Source organism: Cervus elaphus, chromosome 17 (genome assembly GCF_910594005.1).
Source record: "Cervus elaphus chromosome 17, mCerEla1.1, whole genome shotgun sequence".
NCBI lineage: Eukaryota > Metazoa > Chordata > Mammalia > Artiodactyla > Cervidae > Cervus > Cervus elaphus.
Genome location: NC_057831.1, coordinates 59,067,552 through 59,094,223, shown reverse-complemented (window position 1 = coordinate 59,094,223; position 26,672 = coordinate 59,067,552). Strand labels below are relative to the sequence as shown.

General features: G+C 46.0%; 1 protein-coding gene across 13 annotated transcripts in view; it reads right to left on the bottom strand.

Moving 5' to 3' along the window:
- Window positions 1-25,829, bottom strand: part of LIMCH1 (LIM and calponin homology domains 1) — a 348,017-nt gene extending 322,188 nt beyond the window's left edge. For all 13 annotated transcript variants that reach the window (XM_043871027.1, XM_043871031.1, XM_043871033.1 and 10 more), the window contains exon 1: window positions 25,714-25,829. In XM_043871027.1, coding sequence (XP_043726962.1) covers window positions 25,714-25,809 — 96 coding nt within the window. In that variant the 5' untranslated portion in view covers window positions 25,810-25,829. The remainder of the gene's footprint in view (window positions 1-25,713) is intronic.
- Window positions 25,830-26,672: the final 843 nt, after the last annotated feature.

Genomic DNA, 26,672 nt, shown 5'->3' with positions numbered 1-26,672 from the left:
ATAAAACTCAATATGTCAGCAAATTTGGAAAACTCAGCAGTGGCCATCAGACTGGAAAAGGTCAGTTTTCATTCCAATCCCAAAGAAGGGCAGAGCCAAAGAATGTTCAAACTACCGCACAACTGCGCTCATTTCACATGCTAGCAAGTTCATGCTCAAAATCCTCTAAGCTAAATTTCAACAGCACGTGAATCAAGAAATTCCAACTGTACAACCTGGATTTAGAAAAGGCAGAGGAAACAGAGATCAAATTGCCAACATCCACTGAGTCACAGAAAAAGCAAGAGAATTCCAGAAAAACATCTGCTTCTGCTTCACTGACTGTGCTAAATAAAGCCTTTGACTTTGTGGATCACAACAAACTGGAAAATTCTTAAAGAGCTATAGGAATACCAGACCACCTTACCTGCCTCCTGAGAAATCTGTATGCAGATCAAGAAGAAACAGTTAGAACTGAACATGGAACGACTGACTGGTACAAAACTGGGAAAGGAGCACATTAGGTTGCATACTGTCACCCTGTTTATTTAACTTATTTACAGAGGATATAATGAGAAGGGCTGGCCTGGAGGAAGCACAAGCTGGAATCAAGACTGACGGAGAAATGTCAATAACCTCAGATATGCAGATGACACCACCCTTATGGCAGAAAGAGGAACTAAAGAGCCTCTTAATGAAGGTGAAAGAGGACAGTGAAAAAGCTGGCTTAAAACTCAACATTCAAAAAACGAAGATCATGGCATCTGGTCCCATCACTTTATGGCATACAGATGGGGAAACAATGGAAACAGTGACAGACTTTATTTTCTTGGACTCCAAAATTACTATGGACAGTGACTGCAGCCAGGAAATTAAAAGATGCTTGCTCCTTGGAAGAAAAGCTATGAGCAACCTAGACAGCATATTAAAAAGCAGAGACATTACTTTACCAAGAAAGTCTGAATAGTCAAAGCGATGGTTTTTTCCAGTAGTCATGTATGGATGTGAGAGCTGGACCATAAAGAAGGCTGAGCACCAAAGAACTGAAGCTTGTGAACTGTGGTGTTGGAGAAGACTCTTGAAAGCTCCTTGGACCGCAAGGAAATCAAACCAGCCAGCAGGAAATCAATGCTGAATATTCATTGAAAGAACTGGTGCTGAAGCTGAAGCTCCAATACTTTGGCCACCTGATGGGAAGAGCCGATTCACTGGAAAAGACCCTGATATTGGGAAAGACAGAAGGCAGGAGGAGAAGGAGATGCCAGAGGATGAGATGGTTGGATGGCATGACTGACTCAATGGACATGAGCTTGAGCAAGCTCCAGGAGTTGATGAAGGACAGAAAAACCTGGCGTTCTGCAGTTCATGGGGTCACAAAGAGCTGGACACGACTGAGCAACTGAACAACAAAAACATAAAACTTCTTACAGCTCTCCCTTGCCCATGAATAATCATGTTCACATTTCACACCAAGGCACCTAAAGTCTCCATGCAAACAGCCCCTAACCAAGGTTTTCAGTCTTGCATGTACCTCACACTAACCCATTCTAGTACAAACCCATTCTTCATGCTTTCACCACATTGGACTACTTGCTATTATCCAGTTCTACCTCCCATTTTCACATTTCCATGTTTTCACTCATTGTATTAGCTACCTAGTTCACAATAATACTACATAACAACCACCAATCTCAGTGGCAAACAACAATAAGCATTTATCGCTCATGTACCTGGGGTCACCATCTAGGCAGTTGTGCTGATCTTGGACGGACACTCTCATAAGTCTAGGGCAGTGGTTCTCAATCAGGGGTAGTTTTCTCTCCTAGGGGGATATCTGGAATGTCTGGAGACTTTTTCGCTTGTCACAACTGGAGGGAGGTGGGTATTACCAGCATCTAGTGGGTAGAGGCCCAGGAGGATGCTAAACATCCTAAAATGGACATCCCCCGACAACAAAGAATTAGCCAGCTCCAAATGTCAACAGTGCCACTGTTGAAGAACCCTGCTAGAGGCACTGGCTGTTTGCTGACCAAGCATATAGCCGCATCTGGGACAACCGGGGCAACTTGGCTGTGTCCGTGGTCATTCATCTTCTTGCAGGCTGTCTCATGTATCTAGTCACAGCAATGGCAGGGGAGCAAGAGCAAGTTGAGTTCCTCAAGGCATTTTACAGCTAAGCTCAGAACTGACACATCATCACTTCTGCCACATTCTATTCCCCAAAGCAAGTCAAAGGCCTTCCCCAATCCACAGGGTAGGGAAACAGACTCCACCTCTTTAGTAAGAACTGTATTCACTTGGCAAAGGATGCATATAGGACAGGATGAAGGTGGGTGCAACCAACCATACTCATTCTCTTTGCTCTATGAGGGAAATCGGGATTTGGAATTATAAAAGTGTTCTATTCTCTCTGCCCCCTCTTGTCTTTGGGTATTTCAAATATTACAGGCTTCCCTAATGGCCTGGATGGTAAAGAATCTACCTGTACTGCAGGAGACTGAGGTTCGTTCCCTGGGTTGGGAAGATCCCCTGGAGAAGGGAATGGCTACCCACTCTAGTATTCTTGCCTGGAGAATTCCATGGACAGAGAAGCCTGGAGGGCTACAGTCCATAGGGTTGCAAAGAGTTGGACATGACCAGGTGACTTTCACTTTTATTTAAAATATTATTGCCCTGAATATTACCTATATTCAGGGCAGCCAGTAAGGACTGAAGCAACCATCTGTGGCTGGCATCACTGTAACAGGGCTGTTCTGACTGGTTGGTGCTATGCTGTTTTAAAAACAGTTAACTTTTCTTACCTTCGTTTCCTCTTATTTGTAGACCTGCATATTTCCTACACTGAGAGGAAGAGTCACTCATTTGAAGCAAGAATATGTGTCTTATTCTTCCCTGGGCATTCAGTGCCTGGGAGTACCTAGCACATTGTAGGTGCTCAAGATTTTTTATTAATGAATGTATTCACATAAAGAACACTATAATGTGAGCTTACACTCTGGGACATCTGTGTTTTGATGCAGAAAAAAACAAAGATTCTCCTAAAAGAAACTGTTGTCAAATGTGTTCGGGTACCTGGAGTTTCACACTCTTCTTTAGAGTCCACCATGAAATACTGATTAGTTTATTCCATCACACACAATAGGAATGATGCTGTTGGCAGAAACTATAACTATATTCCCCAGATGCACATCCCTTCACACACCCCCACAGAAATAATGATTAAAATATGCTTGAAATCTTACATCTGCCAATATTGCCCTGTGCAACCGACGCTTGCTTGTTTTGTCATCTGCTAGGTTCTCCACCCTGGCTGCACATTGGAGTCACTCGGGGGAAACTTTTATGAAATAACAGTGCCCAGGCCCTGATCCAGATCATTTTAAATCAAAAGCTCCCAAGTGATTCCAATGTGCAGCCAGAGCTGAGAACTGCTGAGCTGAAGCTCTCTGCTAACAGGGAGGCAGTAATTATTATTGCATGCTGATTTAAAAAATAAAATAAAATTTGAGAAAACTCAAAATCTCTGGAAGATTTTGTTGGAACAAAAAGCTCCAAATCAAGCAAAATTTTGAGCAACATGGGTTTAGGTATAAATGGTCCATATCATGAGTGATCATCTGTAAAAGGTGAGAGTCTTGGTTCAGAGGCTGTCTTATCCCTGAATTGTTCATTGTTGCTATTGTTTACACTTGTGTAGTTTAAAAGACTTGATCCATTTTGGAAAATATATCTAGAGAGACCATCGTATACTCACTGTTTATCCAAATAGATTGGATTAGGTTAAATGATTATATGTCGAATACCTCCTACTGAATTCCTTATATACAAATCATGATACATGATCAATTACAGTTAGAAGTACATGTTGATTCTATAGCAACTTACGGTGGTTAAAAATTCTTTGATGCTCCTCCCTTCAAAACGTGAAGCCTAATTCCCCTCCTTTTGAGTGTGGGTTACACTTATTGACTCACTCCTAAGGAATACAACTTGGCAGATATGGAAGCCTGTGAAGTCTGCGGCCAGGTCACAATAGGATTATGGCATCATCCTGACTCTCTTAAATCACTCACTCTGGGAGGATGTGAGTTGTCACAAGGACACTCAAGTGGCCCTTACAGAGAGGCCTGCAAGGCAAGGAACTAAGACCTCCTGCCAACAGCCAGCAAAGACCTAAAGCTCCTGCTCACATAAATGGACTGTCTTAGAAGAGAGAGTCTCTGGGGCTCTCCTGGTGGCCCAGCAGTTAAGATTTCACCTTCCAATGCAGGGGGAGCAGGTTCAATCCCTGGTCAGAGAACCAAGGTCCCACATGCCCCAGGGTGAAAAAAAACAAAACATAAAAAAAGCAGAAGCAATACTGTAGCAAACTCAATAAAGACCTCAAAAAAAAGAAGAGGATCTTCTAGCCCTAGTCAAGCCTTCAGATGATTACACCCCAAGCCAACAATCTGATTTGTAACCCCCAAAGAGACCCTGAGACAGAACCACGCACCTAACCTTCCTAAATTTCTGATTCACAGAAACTGGAGAAATGATAAATATTTGTTGACTTAAACTGCTAAGTTTGGGATTAATTTGTTATGCAGCAATAAATAACTAATGCATCATCACAAAGCTTTTAATAGTTTTCTTGACAAGTATCGAGAAGCATCTTTTCTCCTACCTACATCTCATCTAAATTCCCTTCCTGTATGTCTCAGGAACTCGTCTTCTCAGTCATTCCTTCTCACTGTGATATCATCAATAGCTCCCCTCCTCGTCTCTCAAAGTCATGTAATATGTTCACATCTCTCCATCTTCATGTACAGAACGAAACAAATCCTACTACGATCCTGTACGCCTCTCCCCCTGCTGTTTACAGCTGTCTGCCTTCTTCACTGTCAAGCACCACAAAATTACCATCTACGCCCCCTCTCCCGCTTCTATACCACTCACTACGCCTTAGATCACTGCAGTCGCTTAAAATAATTCACACTATCCTCTTACAGCCAAGGGACACGGTTCCTTAAACATCCCTGACTAGGCTCCTCCAATAACGCATTTAAAACTTGAGCTCATCCTCTTTCTGCTCACATCACTCTTCTTCCTATGTCCCCTGTCTACCACCCAGCTGATCAAGCGATAAATTTGGGAGTTGCTCTCAATTTCTCCGTTTCTCTCATCTCCCCCATCCATTCACTCATTAAATCTCATCCATGTTACATCCTTAATGTCTCTCATATTCACACCCACTTTGCTACCATGATCACCGTATCTATATTCCTGCAATAACCCTCTGGCATCCCTGCTTCAGCACCAATCCCCGTGATCATTCCCTTCCTTGCCACCAAAATTATCCTCCCACTCGCTCAGAGCTATCTGACTCTTTTGCAACCCCATGAACTACAGCCTGCCAGGCTCCTCTGTCCAGGGATTCTCCAGGAAAGAACACTGGAGTGGGTTGCCATTCCCTTCCCCAGGTGATCTTGCCAACCCAGGGATCAAACCTGGGTCTCCTGCATTGCAGGCAGATTCTTTACTATCTGAACCACCAGGGGTCTGTTCCTTCCTTTGAGTTATTCCTCCTTGCTTCCAGACAAAATCTAAACTCCACTTTAAAATGCTACTAGCTGTCAACATCTATTAAACACTTGATTAAATGTCAAGCACTTTTACAGGTGCTATGTGTTAACTTTTTAATCCTAACAGTTCACGAGGTAGGCACTGAAAACAGCCTTTACCATTTTACAGATGATGAACTAAGGCACAGAGAGGCTAAGTAAGTTCCCCCACAGTCACAGAGCTAGTGAAATGGAATGGCCAAGTTTTGAACCCAGGCTGTGATTCCAGAGTCCAGCCCTTTTAGTTCCAACACCAAACCCTGAGGCACGGCACACAGGTCTTCATGGGTGGGACCCGGTATTTTCTCCCAGCAGCCCTTTCCAGATGCTGTCCTCTGGGTCCCTGCTGCTTCCTGGACATGCCCTGCTCCTGCAGACCTCCACGCCTCTGCTCAAGGTGTTCTCATGATCTCAGAGGCCCTTCGCCAGCCCTTGCTCTTATCCTCCTCACCCTTACCTTCTCCCTCCAGCTGACCACACAGGCTCACTTATCAAGACTCAACCCGATGCTCATCTTCTCAAAGACACTGATCCTGATCCAGGGATCAGTTCCCTTCTTCTTTTGCAGCTACCAGGAACCACAAACGCTTCAGGACAGACTGGAGTATTGCCTGAAGAATATCCCTTCCCCTCCCTTCCCTTCCTCTCCCCTCCCCTTGTGAGAAGAATGCCTTGCCCTGTCCCACTGCCTTGGCCACGCCGCTTGCTTTGGCAGGGGAATGTGAGTAGATGCGAGGCAAGTGGAGACCTTAAATCTGCTGCATGATTTGGCTGCGCTCTGGTGCACCTGTCATGCATTTGCCATGCAGGCGTCTCCCACATAGTCTCTGGGCCAAGGAGAACAAACACATGAAGCAGATCTGAACCCAATCCACAGGCTTGACTCAAGTGCAGACAACCCGGAGCTCGAAGCAGAACTGCTCCAAGAGACCCTTGGGTCCACGAGATAGAAAAAATAAAAACTACTGCTCTCTGCCTCTGAGAGTTTTGGTGGGTGATTGATGCGTCACACTGCACTATTGTACCGAGAGTCAACTAATATATACCTTAATTTCATGTGTCTTTTAACATGTCTTGAGGACTGGGAACAGTGCTGACAACATTATGAGCTTTTAATAGATTTAACATAAAACTCTTTTAATGTATGTATAATGTATAATTCAGAATTTTTTTTTAGTATTTTCACTAAGTATTATAAATAAATGGGCAACCATCACCACCATCTAATTCTATAATATTTCTATCACTCCCAAAAGATACTCATAGGCATTATTAGTCTCTAAGTAGATTTTAAAATAATTAGTAACTTAATAAATGATATGTAAGAAAATTCTTAGAACTCTTATTCCAAACTAGCATCATGATATAAACACTGCCAAAATTTAAAAAAAAAATTTTTTTTTGAAATGTGTCTCTATTAGGGTATGAGATTATTTTTTAATTTTATTTTTAAAATAATTTATACTCACATTCTCCATATATTTTAATATCAATTGATATTTAATATCAATATTTAATACTCATATATTGCATTGCAAAGCAATGCTCATTGGAGGATTTTAATTTTCAATCTACAGATCACAGAAAGATGCTTACATAAAAAAACACCAAGCGTAAGAGAAAAAAAAAATGTCACACAGTTCAAAGCTATCAGTAATGATGAAAATGTGACATAGAAACTGCTTCTGCACTTTAAAAAATCATCTTGGTCAAATGCCAAAAATAAAAAACTCAAAATTTCCACTAATGAGGACCAGAGCTTCAAAAATTAGCAAATCCACACTTTAAAATAGAAATGTCAAAACCCAAAAAAATGACAGGGTTGAAAAACTATTCGCACTGAATAATTGACACCATACTTAAACACTGTTACTCTTTATAACAAAGAAAATCATGTGTAAAACAAAACCCTATATGACAAGCTCATTTCACTCAATTATCAAAGAGGGAAAGACAGAGGTCTTATTTCAGACAGAAATTCCATAAAAGAGATGCCTTTGGAAATAAGGTTTATTAAAGACTTGAATATGCTTAATCACTCAGTCATGCCTGACTCTTTGCGACCCCATGGACAATAGCCTACTCTGTCCATGGGATTCTCCAAGCAAGAATACTGGAGTGGGCTGCCACGCCCTCCTCCAGGGGATCTTCCCAACCCAGGAATCAAATCCAGGTCTCCCACATTGCGGGTAGATTCTTTACTGTCTGAGACACCAGGGAAGCGGGATAAATAAAACATGAGATATTTTACAGGTAAAGATATTCTACATGTTACAGGTAAGATATTGTAAACTCAAAAAATGTATTTTCTACATATAGAAAACGCATCTTAGAACGTGTTTTGCTGTGCTATATGAAACTATTTTACTGTTTAAGAAACCTAGAAAACCATCCCTATGACCACTGCTAGTCCTCAAAAAAAAAAAAAAAGAAAGAAAGAAAATCTAACCAAGGCGGAGTGAAGCAACCAGTGAGCTTCAAGCATCCTGACTCCACCTACCCGGTCCGAGTGGTTTTTATTTTTACCCTCCTCTTTCCCGTACAGGCTCTGCCCAGGATCCAGTTGCGCTGTGCCAATCTGGGTCACTCAGCCAGAGGATCAGTGGGCGACAGCCGCCAGACCCTCTTTTAGAAACCCACACGCCTGGGGAGCGTGCAGACACGGCGGGCCTTCTCCGGCGAGCAGCAGCGGCGTGGCTCTGCTATTTCCAGGCTTCAGGCTCCACAGAACACAGCCTCACCTGAGGAACAGGAACCTGGATGGGGGAACGAATCGGCTTCTGGCGTTGCATGACCTCATTTCTAACATCTGTCAACAGCGCCTCTCTTATATAATTCAGTAAAACAGTCAACGTAAACTGAATGCAAAGGAGAACTGAAGGACCCAGGCTGGACCGTTTTATGTTTTTCTTTTTTTTTTTTCAGCTTTCTTAAGGCATAATTGACAAATAAAATGACAAGATATTTTAAATGTCTGTCATGATGATCTAATACATATACATGAGAGGATTCCTTCCATCTAACTAATTAACACTTTCTGTCACCTCATGTATTTATATATATATATGCTTGTGTATATTATATATATGGGATTTTTTTCTGGTGAGAACATTAAGTTCTCTCTTAGCAAATCTTAACAACACAGTATTATCAACTACAGTCACCATGTTACACATTAGATATTCATCTTACACCTGAAAGTTTGTACCATTTTACAAACCTCTCCATATTTCCCCCACCCTCAACCCCGGCAACCACTTTTCTATTCTCCATTTTTATCAGTTCAACTTTTTTTTTTAAGATGCCACATATAAGTTAGATCATACAATATTTATCTGTCTCTGTCTGACTTATTTCACTTAGCATAATACCCAAGGTTCCTTCATGAACGTCACAAATGGAGAGATTTTCTCCTTTTTTTATGGCTGATTAGAATTCATTGTGTGTGTGCATGCATGTGTCTGGGTGTGTGTACAGATCACATCTTTTTTATTCACTCATCTCTTGATAGACACTCATTAATAGGTTGTTTCCATATCTTGGCTATTGTAAATAATGCTGTAATGAACATACAGGTGCATATATTTTTTGAATCGGTGTTCTTATTTCCTTTGGGAAAATACCCAGAAGTGGAATTGCTAAATCACATGGTAGCTCTATGTTTAATTTTTTGAGGAAGCTCCACACTGTTTTCCATAGTTGCTGCACCAATGCCCATGCCTACCCACAGGGCATAAGAGTTCCCTTTTCTCTACGTCCTCACCAACACTTGTTCTTCACCATCTTTTTGAGGATAGCCATCTAACAAGTGTGAGGTGATATCTCACTGCGGTTTTGACACATTTCCCTACTGGTGAGGGATGTTGCGCACATTTGCATGTACTTGTTGGCCATCTGTATGTCCTCTTTAGAAAAATGTCTATTCAGTTCCTCTGCCCATTTTTTAATCAGATTGTTTGTGGTTTTACTATTGAGTTGTATGAGTTACATTACTTTTTAGTCAACACTTCAAAACCAGTGTTTCACTCAACCACATCTTTACACCTCATAGAATCAACTAGGGGCTGAGTTGGGGATGTGACACTCAACGACATCTCTAAACTGACCCTTTTCTAGTCTTCTAAACAATCTGTTAATGCCTTTTTTAACCAACCTAGATTATAATACCAAGCTCAGCTCCAAGGAGCCACTGTTCTGAGTTTTTTTTTTAACTATTTCCTTGCTTTTCTCTATAGTCTTGCTCCCGTGAATGCCCTCCTATATACTACTGAATTTTAATTAAAATGTTGGTAACATTCGTTGGTTACCAAAATGTTGCTAACATTTGCTGGCTTCCCTGTCCTTCATTATCTCCCAGAGCTTGCTCAAACTCACATCTACCTTCTCATCATCTACTTCCCCCAGATTTTCCTTTAGGGAATTCACCTCTTCACTGCTGGGTAGGAGCCAGCGGTGGGGATGAACATACCATCCCTTACTAGGGATGGGCCAAGGTGGATGCTGACTGGCTTAAGCTAATCAATTTATCTATTCCCCAGGTGATTATGAAAGAGGGATGTGTCTCCGTTCTCTGCCCAGAGGGTGTAAAGAGAACATGAGGACTGGAATTGCTCCTGCCCAGCCAAGCCCGCAAGGAGAAAAACCTGGACTTTCTGGAATGGAGGAGGGCAGGTTAGATACTTACACAAAGCCTGAGCATAAAGCCATGCAATGTACAGCACAGCTGAAAGGCCGAGAGAATCCTTGTCTTTACTGATACCATAGAGCCGCTGAATCAACCGCGTCTGAAGTAGGAATCTACCTCCAGGCTGTCAGGAGGTCAATAAACCATCTTTTTTTCCCCTAAAGCCAGTTTAGGTTGAATTTCTGTTGCTTGCAAAAGAACAGTTAGTTTAGTTTTACAAACTCAAACACACAAAAGAATGTTTTAATGAATAAAATTACTAAACACACTCATAAAAAACCACATGAATAAGAAAAATTTTTGACACATTATACAATTCACAGCTCCTGGTGGAAGTTAAAAATCAGTGGTTTATCAGGGTCCATCAGGCCACCCAGGAACCAAGACCATAAATGCATTAGAATGCAGGGCTGGGGCGATGCCTGAGGCCTCATCTGGATAAAATAACTCCCCCTTCCAGGTGGCAGCAACTATCAGGCAGTATATTGGATGAAAAGATTCACTTGGGGAGTTTCTTGGAAATTACTGAAAACATGTTCAAAGTCAACACAGGCCTCCAGCACGGAGTCATCACCCACACTCCCACTCGGCCCACCTCTTCACTGCTGCCCCCCACCACCAACATCCCTCAAGGTTGCCCTTGGTGAAGAGGCTGGATCACGGCCCATTGAGTGGTGGTTACAAGCACAGATAAAGCAGTCAGACTGCCTGGGTTTGAAGATCAGCCCCACCATCTAATGACTGTGTGATCTTCAACTATTTACTTATTTCTCTATAAAATAAGAGGAAAAAACGTTTGCACCTGGCTTACAGGACGGCTGAGAAGCTAATGCTTAGAATAGGGCCAGCCAGCAGTAAGTATAAATTACTGTCATGAACTAGGATAATTTTAGGACGTTGACAGAAAATCTGATCCCTGGCCTCCAGGCGCAAGCCCACAGCCCTGCGGAGCCCAGCTTCTGCGCCAGGCTGACGGCCCTCCCCCCACGGCCTTCGCCCTGCACCTCCCCGGCCCTGGGTCCCCACACGCCCGCCTCCCAGGGCTCGCTCTTTGGAGTCTCTGTCCATCCCCCAGCCTCCACCTGGAACACAGTCTCCTGGTCCTTTCTGTCTGACCAGTCCCTACTCATCCTTGAGGTCTCAGCTCAGCAGCTCTTCCTCACAGAAGCGGCCCAAGGCCCACAGAGTGAAGGAGGCCCAGACCTCTCTATGTCCACAGGACTTCCTGTTCCTTTTCTGAACGCACACCACACGCACACACACTCCAGGGCATCTTCTCGACACGGGGATCGAACCCACATCTCCTGCATCTCCCACATTGGCAGGTGGATTCTTTACTAGTGAGCCGCCTGGGAAGGTACTTGAAGTACTACGAACACATAAAATCTAAAAGAAAGATGCCTCAGAGGAAAAGACTGCGCTATTTCACCCCTTCTCCAAAAACAGGAGGAGCTTCTCTGGGGAATGCTGTCTAAGGTCGTCTGATGGTAGGTAGGAAATGTAAAATTCCTTAAAAAGTTTCTTATGACCCAAGAGTCTAAATTCCAGCATCAGGAATCATCCAGCTGTTGTTTTACACATTTCTGTCTGTGATCTGAGCATGTGAGTAGAGAGAGTCTCCACAAAACATTAAAATCCAAGTGTTTCCACTATAAAACAAAGCAATTCCTGAAAATGAATGAATAATGTCCCAAAGTAAGACAAATAACCAAAAACCTCATATATTGCAAAATCACACACTAAAAAATAATAAGGCTGATGGAAAATTTAGAGTTGGGACAGAAGGCTCAAGTCCCATTCAACTTTGTAACCAGAATAACAAAAACAATAAGAAACTGAGAATTACTAGCACATATAAAAAGATGTTTTCTACTTCCTGTTATAAATGTGGGACTTGTACCAGAGAGGAGGATGGGATCAAGAGGCAGTATGGAAAGGGTGTAAGGAAAGACAAGCTGCTGCATTAAGAAGATAAGATAAAACGCAGAAAGGTCTGGGAAAATCAAACTTTTTAATAAATGCAAAGCCAAATGGAGCCCAGAGCGAGAACAAGGTGCCATTGCTTCCCTGGTTCACTTAACACTAGTCTTCTTTGCTTTCAATTACTGCTAACGGGTAATGCCAGATACAAAGGTGCTAGGAAAATCTCACATGAACCGCTGCAACGTGGATCTTGAAAGCATCACTCCCTATTTCCCAATTGCATATGCAATAATTCACACTACAGAAACATAAACTGTAGCACAGCCAATGGTATTTGCTCAGAACACCAGGGCCCCAGGCCGGCTCAGAGAGCTGAGAAGGGAGCTGCAATCAAGAAGTACTGAAAGACTGGCCCAAGAGAAGGACCACCGCAGGGGCATTGTGTGAGGGCCCTGGAGCCGCATCAGATCTGAGTCCTGACCCATCTGCCAGCCAGCCTTAACGTTAAAGAAACACACTGCAACAGTCACAGCAGAGACCCTCAACCTGAGTCAGTGGGCAACGGATATCTGTGTGACCCAAGGACTAAATACAATGACAAATGCCGAACACCCAGCACAATGCCTGGCAGAGATGCATACTAACCACATGCTTTTCTTCCTCCTGTTAATAATTTCTGGTCTGCTGCTGCTGCTAAGTCACATCAGTCGTGTCCGACTCTTTGCGACCCCATAGACGGCAGCCCACCAGGCTCCCCCATGCCTGGGATTCTCCAGGCAAGAACACTGGAGTGGGTTGCCATTTCCTTCTCCAATGCATGAAAGTGAAAAGTGAAAGTGAAGTCGCCCAGTCATGTCCAACTCTTAGCGACCCCATGGACCGCAGCCTACCAGGCTCCTCTGTCCATGGGATTTTCCAGGCAAGAGTACTGGAGTGGGGTGCCATTGCCAATTCCTGGTCTAGGACCACTGGATAGAAAAACACGGAGCCATATCTCAACCAAGGGAAAAGAGACTGGTAAAGAGAAAGGAAGTAAAAATAGTTCCACCCATCAGACATGGTTTATTCTGCTCCTGCAATGGTTTTTCATCACAGTCCTAACCACGCTACTGCCAAAATGTATCTTTTTAAAAGCAATAAGAAGGCTCCAGTTTCAGAGAATGCGCTTGGGAGTCACAGAGGTGGGACTGTTTCCTAGCAACCAACAGTATGATGCACACAGAAGATGCTCACTAAACAGCTGCTGAGGGAATGAGGAAGACGGGAGGGCAGGTCATCTGCTGGCTTAGATGGCTGGGATCTAAGCAAGCAGATGGTTGCTTTTACTTCTAAAGCAGAGCAGTCACCAGCTCAAGCTCAAGCTCCGGAACCAAACCGCCTGGGCTCAAATCCCAGCTCTACCACTTATTAACTATGTGACTTCAGGCAAATCAGTAACATTCCTGCATTCCAGTTTTCCTGTCATGTAAAATGGGCATAAAGTGGTGCTTACCTGAGAAGCCCCTTACGTGCCAGGCACAGTGCTAGGTTATAGGTTATATTATATTATGCTATATTACATTATATTATATATTATAAGCCAAGCTCCTAGACACGCACGGCCCTAAGATGTGTTCTACAAGTGAGTTCTGTTAACTGTTGTATTTATTTGGCACTGAGCTATCCACTTTATCACTCTACATTATCACACTCCATCAACTCCCGCAACATGATGAAGCAGGCCTCCACTTGTCACCCACCCCTCCGATTTATGACATCTTGCAAGGTTCCTGAGGAAACAGGCGGCAACCACATCTGCTGGTTGATAACATTCAGCTCCACACGCTCCCTTTTTTCATGTTCTGTAGGAAAGGCAGAGAGAATGCCATTTCTCAGTGTTTCCATTGGGTCATGACAATGACCGCTCACAGTCATAGCCCCTGATTAATGTCAGCTGCTGGTCGTTAGCCTGTGTGGGGGGCATGGTCCGTTTAAAATACCTATCCAATAGGAACTTACCCAGATGACCGCTAGCATAAAATTCCTCCCTGCTATCTCTTTACCTGGATCCTACCACAGGGGAGAGAGAGGAGGCTGGCTGACTGGCCGAGGTGGGGACACAAGGGGGCGGTGAGAGTTGGCGGCAGAATGCTGGGAAGCAAGCATGTTTATTGGGAGAAAGCAGACGTCTGCTCTCCAGCCCCGCCGACAGGAACGCCAAGGGCAGAGCACAGCCCTGCCCCAGTCCAACCTGAGGGCAAGGGCGGCCTCCTAAATAATTCCTTCAACTGATATCACCTACCTAAGAGCCAAGAGTACAATCACTTCCCCAAGTGTCCGATCACTGACTGTCTCCAGGCAACTACTGGGTAAACGGCTTTTTTTAATCAGTCTTTAAAAAAAAAAAAAAACCACCCTGCTTCCCGTCAGGGCAGCAACAGAGTCTATTTTCTCTGCCACAGCAGAGTCCAAGTGCCAATCAGGCAATCATAGCTGGGCACGGACTCACTGAGAAATCTCTCGGGCAGCGGGGAATGCGGCGCTGGGGCCCTGTCGGAGCAGAGAGAATAAACCAAAGAGGAATGGGATGGTCACCAAGACCCACACCATGGCCACAAGAGCCCTGGGGCTTAGCAAAGCAGGCAGGCCCCAAGCAACAGTCTGCTTGTTACCATGAAATACGACAACGTTTCTGACAGAGGTGAATCCTAAATGTCAGGTATGCACAGAGGATCAGTGGGCTTACAGGAATCAGGGAGTCTGTCCCAGCAGCAGTCATAGTTAAGCCCTGTCTTAAAAGGATCTGCCCCTGGAGAAGTGGAGAAGGGGCATTCCAGGGCACCCCTACCTGAACCACCATTCTCTCCTTCCTCCTGAGGAACGGAACCCCGATTATTACCTGGGAATACCCACCTTCCCCTCCAGTCAAGAGAGGTCATGTTACTGAAATCCCAGGCAATAAAATGAAAGTAGAAGTGTCAGAAAGAATTGTCTGAAAGGCATCTTATAGCGGAAGGATGCACTCTTCATTTTCCCTTTCTTCACCCTGCTTCCTGGAAGGGTGATATGATGGTGAATCTCCAGCAGCCATGTTGGGCCATGTGGAAGGAGGAGGGGCAGGGTCTGGAGATGATGGGTTTCAGTGTTAAAAGAAATCTAAGTCACAGGGTTTACAACTAACGGGGCTCCCAGATGACACACAACTTTATTAGTTTATAAAGCACCTTCTTTTAGAGGAATTTGGGGGACAAGTTCCCAAATCAGAGGACATCTGTGGGTCACCACTCAAAGTCTCACACAGAATTGCTCTGCTTACTCACTAAAATTAGGCAGGTTTTCTGCAGTCCCTTCTCACCTCAGAGCAGAGCACAGGTTCTACAGACCCTATTCTGGGGAAGACTTTTAATCCCAGAGTCCAGGTTCAAATGTAAATCCCAAAGTTCTCTCTGCCATTTCTTCTAGAAGAGGGTCTCTTGATTTACTGTGCCTTGATCCTAAGTGCTCCAGTCGACCATCATGCAAACCCTACTCTGAGTGGCCTGCAAGAATATTCAAGCACTTCTGACTCAGCGCCTTTCTCCACCTGCTCTCCTACACACATGCCTTCAACACACTTGGAGAACTACAAGAGCATAAAAGCATGTAAGCCCTTATCTCAATAAACCAGCATCAATCTAATTCCCCTCTCAGTTCAGTTCAGTTCAGTCGCTCTTTCGCGACCCCATGAATCGCAGCACGCCAGGCCTCCCTGTCCATCACCAACTCTCGGAGTTTACTCAGCTCATGCCCATCGAGTTGGTGATGCCATCCAGCCATCTCATCCTCTGTCATCCCCTTCTCCTCCTGCCCCCAATCCCTCCCAGCATCAGGGTCTTTACCAATGAAACAACTCTTCACGTGAGGTGGCCAAAGTACTGGAGTTTCAGCTTCAGCATCAGTCCTTCCAGTGAACACCCAGGACTGATCTCCTTTAGGATGGACTGGTTGGATCTCCTTGCAGTCCAAGGGACTCTCAAAGTCTTCTCCAACACCACAGTTCAAAAGGATCAATTTTTCAGCGCTCAGCTTTCTTCACAGTCCAACTCTCACATCCATACATGACCACTGGACGAACCATAGCCTTGACTAGACGGACCTTTGTTGGCAAAGTAAAGTCTCTGCTTTTTAATATGCTACCCCGTCAATGGTCTTAGCTTAAACATCACTTTCACTATGAGCCCTTGCCTGCCTAAAGTCATTTTCTCTTAAGACCCTCATTCTTTGTTGTCATAGCAATTATCCCAATTTGTTGTTGTGAATTTATTGTTTAAGTTCAATGCCCACCACTTCTGCTACATTGTGTATTTCCTGTGGACAGGAATCACGTTTACTTTGTTCACCATCTAACCTTGGTTCTCAGCACGATGCCTGGTACATGGTCAAAGCTCAGTTAACACTTTTCAGGGAATGAATTTTAAAATCCGCTTAAAACGCTTTCACACATTAGTGCTTATCTTCACCATTAATGCTTCTTTTTAGTGTTTACACTGAAGTGAACTCACAAGTGAAGGATTTCCCTGGTGGCTCGGTGGTAAAGTATCCACCTGCCAATGCAAGGGACAAGGGTTCAATCCCTGGGTCGGGAAGATCCCCTGGAAAAGGAAATGGCAACCCACTCCAGTATTCTTGCCTGGGAAATCCCATGGAGCGAGGAGCCTGGAGGACTACAGTCCTTGGGGTCTCAAAAAGCTGGACACGACTGAGCTCACACACACCAACTTATGAGGGACAACCAAGTATCCCAAATAATTATGTTCATATTTCAAACCACCTGACTGAACCTATCTCAGCCTTCGTTCAGTTTCCTATTAGAATAAAATAATTGTTTGAATACTATTTTTAAAAAATACTTCTTAGGAGAGGAAAAGAGAGCCATCTACTCCACAATAAATAAATTCAATTCCTCACTTAGTGCCCCACTAGGTAAAAAATAAGGCTGAGGACTTTTTTATAACAGTATTGGGATGTAAAAATAAAAAAGCCACAAGCCTGTCTGCCCCTGACCTTTATTAAAAAGAAAAACAAGTGCAGGTCTATTCTTGCATGGTCTCCTAATGGGCTATTTAGGGATAGATGGGTGGGGTACATCCCTAACTGCTAAGGTTGACCAGGAGACTGAGTTGCCTCTGACAATGGTTGCAAATGTCACAGTCAGAATTGCAGAGCCATGGAAACATGGAGCTTTCTCAGTCTAACCAATATCTTATCCTCAAGGTCCCAACGTAGATAAAAGGATACAGTTTTGTTGATGGTATAAGTTTAGTGTGAAAAGGTATCAGCCAAGATATTCCTTAGGTGCATGTTGTATGACTACTTCCCCTTGGCTTTTCCCGTTTGCCAAACATAATTCTCCGAGCTTCTATGGCCACACCATCAGGGTTAGCTAGCTGCATGAGGACACCTCTTTGGGAGTGTTGTTTTCAACACTGCAAACATGGAATTTTACCACAGCAGCACTGAACTCCATGACATCATTCTGCCTTGCAGAGAGAGATATAACATCTCCCCGTGTCCAGGCAGAAGTCTTTCCAATGTTCCATCATTTTTTTTTAAGGACTATTTTCTTCCTGTATCATCTAGTAACCCTCTAATTGAGGCTATTTTTATATTTCTCAATTACTTAAAAACAAAGCTCTATTATCCCCTCCTCATTTGACTGCACTGAAGTCATCCTTTTTCCCTCTTATCCTCCCCCCACCAAAAGACCCTGATACCTTTCATTTGCTTCAAAAGTAAACACACACACATCCTTAGGAACAGATGAGGGGAAGTACTATAAATTGTACTGCATGGTTTTCTAAATCACAAAAGAGTGAACTGACCTTCCAAAAAAAAAAAATCTAGGTCCAATGAGAGTAGTCAAAAATCAACCACTGTTAAGTGATCCAGTCCTCAACCAGGAAAATAAAGGCCAAAATGACCTGGGTTAGACTGGAATGTAGGTGACAAGCCAAGACGCCCAGAAGTCACAGAACTGCTTACTCAGACCCTTCAGTTCTTGAGGATGGTCTGGGACAGCTGCAGGAGAGGCTGCCACGCTCCTCTCTTGGAAGCTCCTGCCTCTTGGCTGAACTCAACAACAAAAGTGCTCCCAGGTGAGCCCCTGTCCAGATGGGAGAACTCTCGGGTGGGAGTGAAGGAGCCTGGTAAAGCCTCAGACAGACACCCCAACAGCGCTCCCACACATCGGCATGGGGAAGAGAGAGCCCTTTGTGCCCGTACTTGGAGCACAGAACAGATCACATGGGTATCAGGTCTTTGCTCAAACTCTCTGGGAAGGGAAAGTATGGAATAACGCGCATGCTCACCTGCTCCACTAGAACACGCTAAAGCGCCCAGGGACTACACATTCATCAGCAGATGGAACAGCCATTGGAGGTAAAAACCATTACGAGACAGCCATGGTCCCTAACGTCAGGTTATTGGTCAGTCACTCAGCCGTGTCCGACTCTTTGCAACCCCAGGGGCCGCAGCACACCAGGCTTCCCTGTCCTTCACCATCTCCCGGAGTTTGCTCAAACTCATTTCCATTGAGTCAATGATGTGATCCCACCATCTCATCCCCTGTTGCCCCCTTCTCTTCTTGCTCTCAATCTTTCCCAGCATCAGGGTCTTTTCCAATAAGTCTATTCTAGAATATCCATCCTCTTAAGAAATCACATGTTAACGAATCAGCAAGCTTAAAAAAATTTTTTTTAATGAATTACTTACCTATTAGCCACTTGCCCTAAGAAAAGTTCAGTGGAGGGCCTGGGGGCTGTAACAACAGGAGACAGAAACCAGTCTAGCAGCCGTGCGCTACAGACAATTCCAGTGCCCCTTTCCACCTCAGCAAAGTGAGGCTGACGGCAGCCAGCAAAGGCACGGAGCCTGACTCCGCTCACCTGAGGGCCGTGGTAGCACCCCCGACTTGGTTTCCCACCCCCGCCTTCACCCAGCAGAAGGCCTGTCCTGCAAGGACAGCCCCTCAGCCCTGGTAGTGGAAAGGTGTGAACAGCGAAGAAAAACTAACTAGGCAGCTGCAGCTTCTGAAATCCACATTGTGACTCAGAAAATGAATGACAGGCGTGGGGGGCCTCTGCACAGTCAGAGGAACAGGAAATTCAGTCCTTGCAGGAGTTTGCACACGTGGTCCTAAACGTAGAAAGCAATATAAAGGGTATGAGCCTATAATCCCACTCCTGGGCATATACCTAGAGAAAAACATACTCTGAAAAGATATTTGCGTCCCCAATGTCCACAGCAATACTACTTATAGCAGGCAAGACATGGAAGCAACCTAAGTGTCCATCGACAGAGCAACATGGATGGACCTAGAAATTATCATACTAAGTGAAATAAGCCAAATAAGACAAATATCATATATCACTTATATGTAGAATCTAAAGAAAGGATACAAATGAAATTATTTACTAAACAGAAATAGACTCGCAGACACAGAAAACAAACTTACGGACATCCGAGTGGGAGAGAGAGGTAAATTAGGAGTTTGGGATTAAAATATATACACTGCTATATATAAAATAGATCACCAACAAGGACCTGTGCAGCACAGGGAACTATACTCAATATCTTGTAATAACCAATGACAGAAGAGAGTGTAAAAAAAGAACATGCATATGTATAACTGAATCATGTTACTGCAGAACAGAAACTAACGCAAGATTGTAAATCAACTATATTTCAATTAAAAAATATTTTAGAAAGATAATAAGGACTACGACGTCAGGCAGCCTGAGTTTGGAATCCTAACTCTAACCAGAACTTCCTGACGAGGTGAACCTAGGCAAGACTCCTAATTCCTGGAAGCCTCGATGTCTTCAACTGCAGATTTTGGGTATCTGGGTGCAAATACTTGTAGATATTTTTAAAAGATGCTTCAATTAAAGTTCTAGTTTTGCCACTTACTTGTAACTTTGGGCAAGACATTTTCTCACCTGTGAGTGGGGATAATAACAGTACTTACTTAGAAGGGATTAATGCCTACCTTGACTTTTTTACTCTGTCCCTGACATAGAGTAAGCACTCAAAAAATAGCAACTTTTATCATCATGAGCATCGGTTTCACCACCATCATTACCATGTTAACCCGAGCTATGACATTTTTAAGTTTCAGAATAGTCCAAAGCAAAAAGAGAAGCTGCCAGGCCAATTTCCAGGGGCTGCCTGGTCCCACCTGGCACTGCCTGCCACAGAATCGCTGGCCAGATGTCTGCATCATGGTTCCATTGTCATACATCCGCAGAGAGCCGGGGGCCCAGAGAACCAGTTCCTGGGGACACAGGCCCCACCCCACTGCTTTTTGGTGGCCAGAGCTCAGTCTGCTCATCTGGAGCTGGCCTGATGCAAACTTGGTTTCCAGGGAGATGCTGGGGCCAGAGAAGCCAGCTCCGCCTCCCACTCCACTTCCCCTTTCCCCAAATCTGTGGGACCTCACTGTTCTCCTACCCTGCGATAGCACTGTGTCATAGCAGCCCTTGTGTACAAACAAGCCAGACCATTTACATGTCACTGTGAGAATGGCGCCGCCTGCTCTCATTTCCATATCTATTCAGACCACTACTCTACTCCTGATCCAGCCAGAAAAGTTTTTCTTCCTCTTCCCTGGCTCTCCGTGCCAAGTAGAGAACCGTATGCAATGTTAAATCTTTGTTGTAAAAAGGATGTAAGAGTCATCAAGTCCCAACAGAGAAGGAGAATTAGGATGACTGTATAACTTATGACATATGGTCATTGACCATTACATTGCAAATGTCATGCTGCTGGCCACCAAATGCTACATCCTCTCATAGGCTACACATAAATTCTCCCACTGCCAAACAACACAACTGTTTTCAGTCTTGGAGAGCTAAGGTACCCTCAGTGCTTTGAATCTTCAAAATCAGGTCCCAGTTGAATCAGAAAACAATTCTGTGTGAGCAGGGGGGGAAATGACCCAAAATGAAGAACTGATCCCTTCCAGCCCTAGTTCCGACTTATGTGAAATATGGATTAGGTCACAAATGAGATTATATTCAGCACCAAGCCCCACAGGCATGTCACGATTAAAGTTAAAGGAGAAACGTCTCAAGTTGAGAAGTAAGGCTGAGCTGGGTTGAAATTTCCAACCCCTCCTTAAAGGCCTGGCAACTTGTTCCAGGTCACAACTGAACCCAAGCTGAAGTGACATCTGTTTCTCCAGTAAGTATTTGGCATTGTAGAGAATAACTGCAGATTAGAACAGATAAATATTGTTGTGGGCTGAGAGGCAAAGGTCAGGAGGGGAACTAAGAAAATTCAAATAATTGACCTGCTAACAAAGCCCTGTAACTTAACAAATACCATCATGGGCGGTGGGGGTGGGGGGCAGCGGGAGAAAGAGGAAAAAGAAGTGAGGAAGCAGGAAGGAAAATAAATGGGTGACTTATTCTTTTTCTAGAGGGCGTTGACACAACTTCAGTGAACAAAACACTGCTATACTGGAGATGACCATTCAGACAACTACCGTTTGTATAACGATTTAATGTTGGATTGTCTTCAAGAGGAGAACTGAGCATTCTGCTTGGAGTCTAATAACAAAGACTTTAAAGGCATTAAACTTATATAGTCGACATAATATTGAGGAATAATTTTCCAAGCCTCATTGGACTATCAGAGTCATCTTATCAGCAGATGTTACTGGTTCTCCTCTGAAGCCTCAATCTCACTTAGCACAAGTTAGAATAACACACAGCACCTACTTAACTTTGAGACCAGGTATCCGGCGTTCATAAGGTAAGACAATAGAATGAGATGGGTAGATAACGGAATTCTATTTCTTACACTAAAAACTCAGGGTTCTAAAGATTTTCTTTAAACTCAACTGCAGTTGGTGTTAACAATAGGAACAATAATGATAGTAATAGCAGCATTTATAAAGAGAGCAGTGGGTGATGGTAGTAGGATTCTTATAGCAATGATAGGAGGATGTTAATAGCAGGAGTGATGTCATGGCAACAATAATAACAACTTTTACTTATGCAGCACTTCCTAAAAGCCAGGTACTAGTCTAAGCATCTTAAATGTTATTAACTTATTTCATTTTCACAGCACACCTTTCAGATAGGTAATCTATTATTAGTACCCCTGTTTTACAGCCGCTTTCAACAATATCTCTGTTACTTTTCCAGAGCTAGCTTTCAGAGAAACGATTTAGAACCAAAAGGAGAGGAAGCACAGCCTTGTAATGTCACACAGCTAGAAGGCAATACACCTAGGATGCCAACCGAGGCTGCCCAGCCCCAAAGCCTGACCTCTAACCACTGCGCTGCACTTGCTGCCACTTTGCTTAGGAAGATCTGCTAGAAAAGGAATGTGCAAGGAATTTAGACCCCTGCCTGCTGGAAGCCAGAGTTAAAGCTTGAAGTTTGCTGTTTCCTTCTGGAGTCTCCCTAATGCCACATTAAGACACGTAGCCTGCTCCGACAGCTATAAAAAGTCACTCCAAGTGTTAGGGAACTATTCCCACTTCCCTCCACCCGACCCCCACCCCACGCCTATGACCTCCATTGAGGCCTTCACCTTTGCCAGCCAAGGCAGAGGCTAGGGTGGGGTGAGGCTGGGGCATGGTTCCCAGGCCACCGTTTCCTGCCCAGTAACACAGCCCTCAAATAGCCAAGGCTGCAGGCCGAGAAATTCCTCACTAACAAGTTATCTCCTGGAGCTTGTTCCCTGAGCCTTTATTAAGAATGAACAGTTTTCAAGCCAATCCTTGACTTAAGGAAGACCAGGGACTGAAGAGAAGAGACAAGCTGCAAAGTTTGTTTATTAACCTGCAACACCCAAGGGAACATTTTTTTGAAAGGGTGAAATTCCTGACTACTCAAAAGGAAAAAAAAAAAAAAGCCTGTGGGAAATTTAATCACCAGCTGAACAGAAGTGAAAAACAAAGCCCTACCAATGAGGATGTTGCCAGAGACAATGGGGCCCCTAAAGGAGATGCAATTGTCTTGAGATAACAGTCCCCCTGGGAATTCAGCTCACACTAAGTACTACATTATTGCTATATTAGCTGAGGAATCTTTGTTCACTGGGCAACTGGGCGCAGAACCATCAGTTACTGCCGCTGGGTTCCCCTCGCTTTGCAGACAGGGCATTTACATTTCAAGAGGAACCTCCGGGAAGGAAGAAAGGCGGTCTCTACCTCTCTGGAGCAAGCACCTTTTTATACAGCCTGGGAGGGGAAGCGCTCCTTTCCTTGAAACCCAACTCCGCGATTGAAAGGAGATAGGCCGCTTCAATAATGCACAGGCACAAAGCCACGGCCGCTTCATCCTAAAGCCACGCACTGCCCGCTGCGGCTTTCACATTCTTGAGCTGGTAGATCTGGTGAAGCATCAAGAACAATGCCCAACTGTCTATAGGGCCCGATGGGGCTCAGCTTTCTTAAGGAAGCCCTTCTTTTTTAAAATAATCTATGGAACCAGGACAAGAGCAGATATTCTGCACCGCATAATATTTAGCTTGAAATATACCACCACTTAAAAACAGACTGACCTGGATGGAAAATGTTTTAGATCATGACCTAGGGGAGGAGCTACAGTACTATATGGGCTTCCCTGGGGGCTTGGTGGTAAAGAATCTACCCGCAGATGCAGCGCAGGTTCGATCCCTGGGTCAGGAAGATTCCCTGGAGAAGGAAATGACAACCCACTCCAGGATTCTTGTCTGGGAAATCCCATGGACAGAGGAACCTGGCGGGCTAGAGTTCATGGGGTTGCAAAGAGATGGTCATGACTGAGTGACTAAACAGCAGCATAGTACTACTATATACCTAGGTCAAAATTCACAGAGTGTGCAGTGAAGAAGTATACACTCTCCTGTGTGTAACTATACCAAAATACATTGTTTTTTCAAGTACAGTATGTCCGTGTTACAATTAAGGAAATTGGGAACAAACCACTTGCCTTCAAGAACTGTAACGTGTTCCGCTCTCACCCCTCCCTTCATCACCACCCACATCAAAAATCTCTCCTGAGAATTTTAAAGTTCAACAACAAGAAAAACACAATTCTCCAACTCTCAACCAAGCCAGTGACTACCAATGCTTCCTGGATGTCCTGTGAACCCAAGGATGAAGCACAGAGAAAACACCTGTCACAGGCCAAGCCGTGCCAGCCACACATCCCAGACAAGAGTCACAGTCTTTTTCTCATCTGGGCATGAGCCATCAAATTATGAGAGACAGGCTTGGGGCTTAGAGCAACAGAGCTTTGAGTTGATTCTTCTGTGTTTGTTTGTTTTGACCCTATTTTTAAATAAATCTTTCTAAACTCTGCCTAACACTCTTGCTTGCTTGAAACAGCTTAACCTGGTAAGGTGCAGGCCTCTGGCTGGAGCATTAGAGCAGCATTAAGCGGTTTTCCCAGGCAGTTCAGCAGATTTCAATCTGTCCAACCGCGTCGAGATGTGCGGTGCCGCCGGGGGGACCGTCTGAGTAATAACAGGCTTCACCATTACCGAATCATGACTTAGCGGTACATTTCTTGCTTTGAACTACCAGGGAGGGTGAGCTGCCCCTCCCTGAGGAAGACAGGGTCAAATCAGTCTCTCACTAAGCTTCAAGAAAGGCGGCCTGCCGAAACCGAGGCTCACTGCATGGATCATAGGGGGTCACCTTTACCCCTCGCGTCCTCCAAGCGTCCTAAGCCCCGCAAGACACGGCATTTCGGGAGCGCGGGGCCACCAAGCTGCGTCTACAGATAGATATCGAGAATCAGGATCGGCCAGCGAGCGCTTTCTGGACTCAGCCAGCCGAGAGCTCCAGTGATTTCCCTGGCCTGCCACCGAGCCATTTAAGAAGTGAAATACGCCAACGGGGCCGGGAACCGGCACCTCCGGGACGGAGAGGGGCCTGCCAATGGATGGGCCACATCTATGCGGATGGTGCATTCGCAGGTGGGTCTTGCAGGCTCCGGGCCCTGTGTGCTTGTGCCAGCCTCACACCCTGACCCGGTGCCAGGAACACAGCCAGAGGCTCCGGTGGGCGTGCGATTCCGTGAGACATTAACAACTCCGCTCCGGAAGGACGGGGAGGGGGGCTCGGGGCGGAGGTAGGACGGGGAGCAGGACCGCCGACATGCGGCGTCCCCAGGACTCCGGGGGCTCCCGCTTGATGCGCCTCTGCGGCGCTTCTGCTAGCACTGCGCTTCCCCGGGCAGCGCCTGGAAGCGGCAGGAGCTGAGATTTGCGCGACTGGAGGGCAGGAGGGATGGAAGCGCAGGGCACTGCTTCCCGCCCCCGACACCCACAGCTAGACCGCAGTGTCCTCCCTGCGCGCCCACCCTCGCCCGAGACTCCAGCGCAAAGCGCCCGGGGGGTGGCCGCTCGCTCGAGGCCCTGCTGGCTGACCCGGAGCAGCCGGGAAAAGAAAGCGGGGAGTGGGGGAGTAGGGGAGGCGAGACCCGACCTGTCGTCCCGGCGTGTGCGGATCGGCGGCTTCGCGCTGCCCCGGCCAGGCCGCCCGCCCGCCCGCCGCGGGTTACGTACCTCGATCCACTTCTGCGCCTCGGAGAAGGCGGGCTCGGGGGGCGGCTCGGGCTGCAGGGGCTGGAGAGCTTCCAGACCGAGAACGGGACAAGCCATTTGCGAAGCCCCGCGTCCACTCGAGAGCCGGGCCGCCGGGATGAGGACGGCCGCCGCCGCCGCCGCCGCAGGAGCGCGCTCCCCGCCCCTTCCCGCCCGCCCGCCCGCTCTCCTCCCCGGCCGCCCCGCCCCCGCGCGGCGCAGGTCCCGGAGGAGCGCCGCGCTGCCGCCGACCACGCCGCCGCAGCTGTTCCCCGCGCCGCCCGGCCCGGCCGCGCCGTGTGTCCCCGCGGGAGCGAGCGCCCCGGCGCCGGGAGCTCCCTCTCCGCCCCACCCCGCCCCACCTCCTCTGCGGGCGCCGCACCAGCCCCTCCCGGGCGGGGGTGTCAGCCACCGACTAAAAATAACCGAGAGTGAGCACCGTGCCTCCCTCCCCTGCCCGCAACGCGACCCGGAGAGGGATTCGGCCAGCCGCCCCGCACGGCCCCGCGCCCCGCCGGCTGCGGAGGGGCCGGCAGGTCGGGCCGCACCTGGGAGACGCGCGGCCAGCGCGGCGCACGCGTCCCCGGGGAGCCCGCGCTGCCGCAGCCGGGCAGTGGCCGCCCGCACCTGCCGCACCCCGCGCCAACCCCGGCTACGGAAGTGGGGGGAAGAGGGGCAGCCCGCTGACCCCGTGGCAGGGATGTTCAGTCCCCTGATCTTTCTGTAAGATAAAGAAGACAAACGATCCTTTATAAACCTTTGTCTCTCCAGGCAAGTTACCTGTGCTGATTGATTTAATTCATCTTTATTGTGCACCTACTATGTGTTGGGACCACAAGGATGAAAAAAGAGAAGGGAAGGCAGGGGCTAGGTGGGAAGAGGAAGAACTGGGAAGTCTTGGCGCTCAAAATAATTACATTCTAGAGGAAATGGGATAAAAA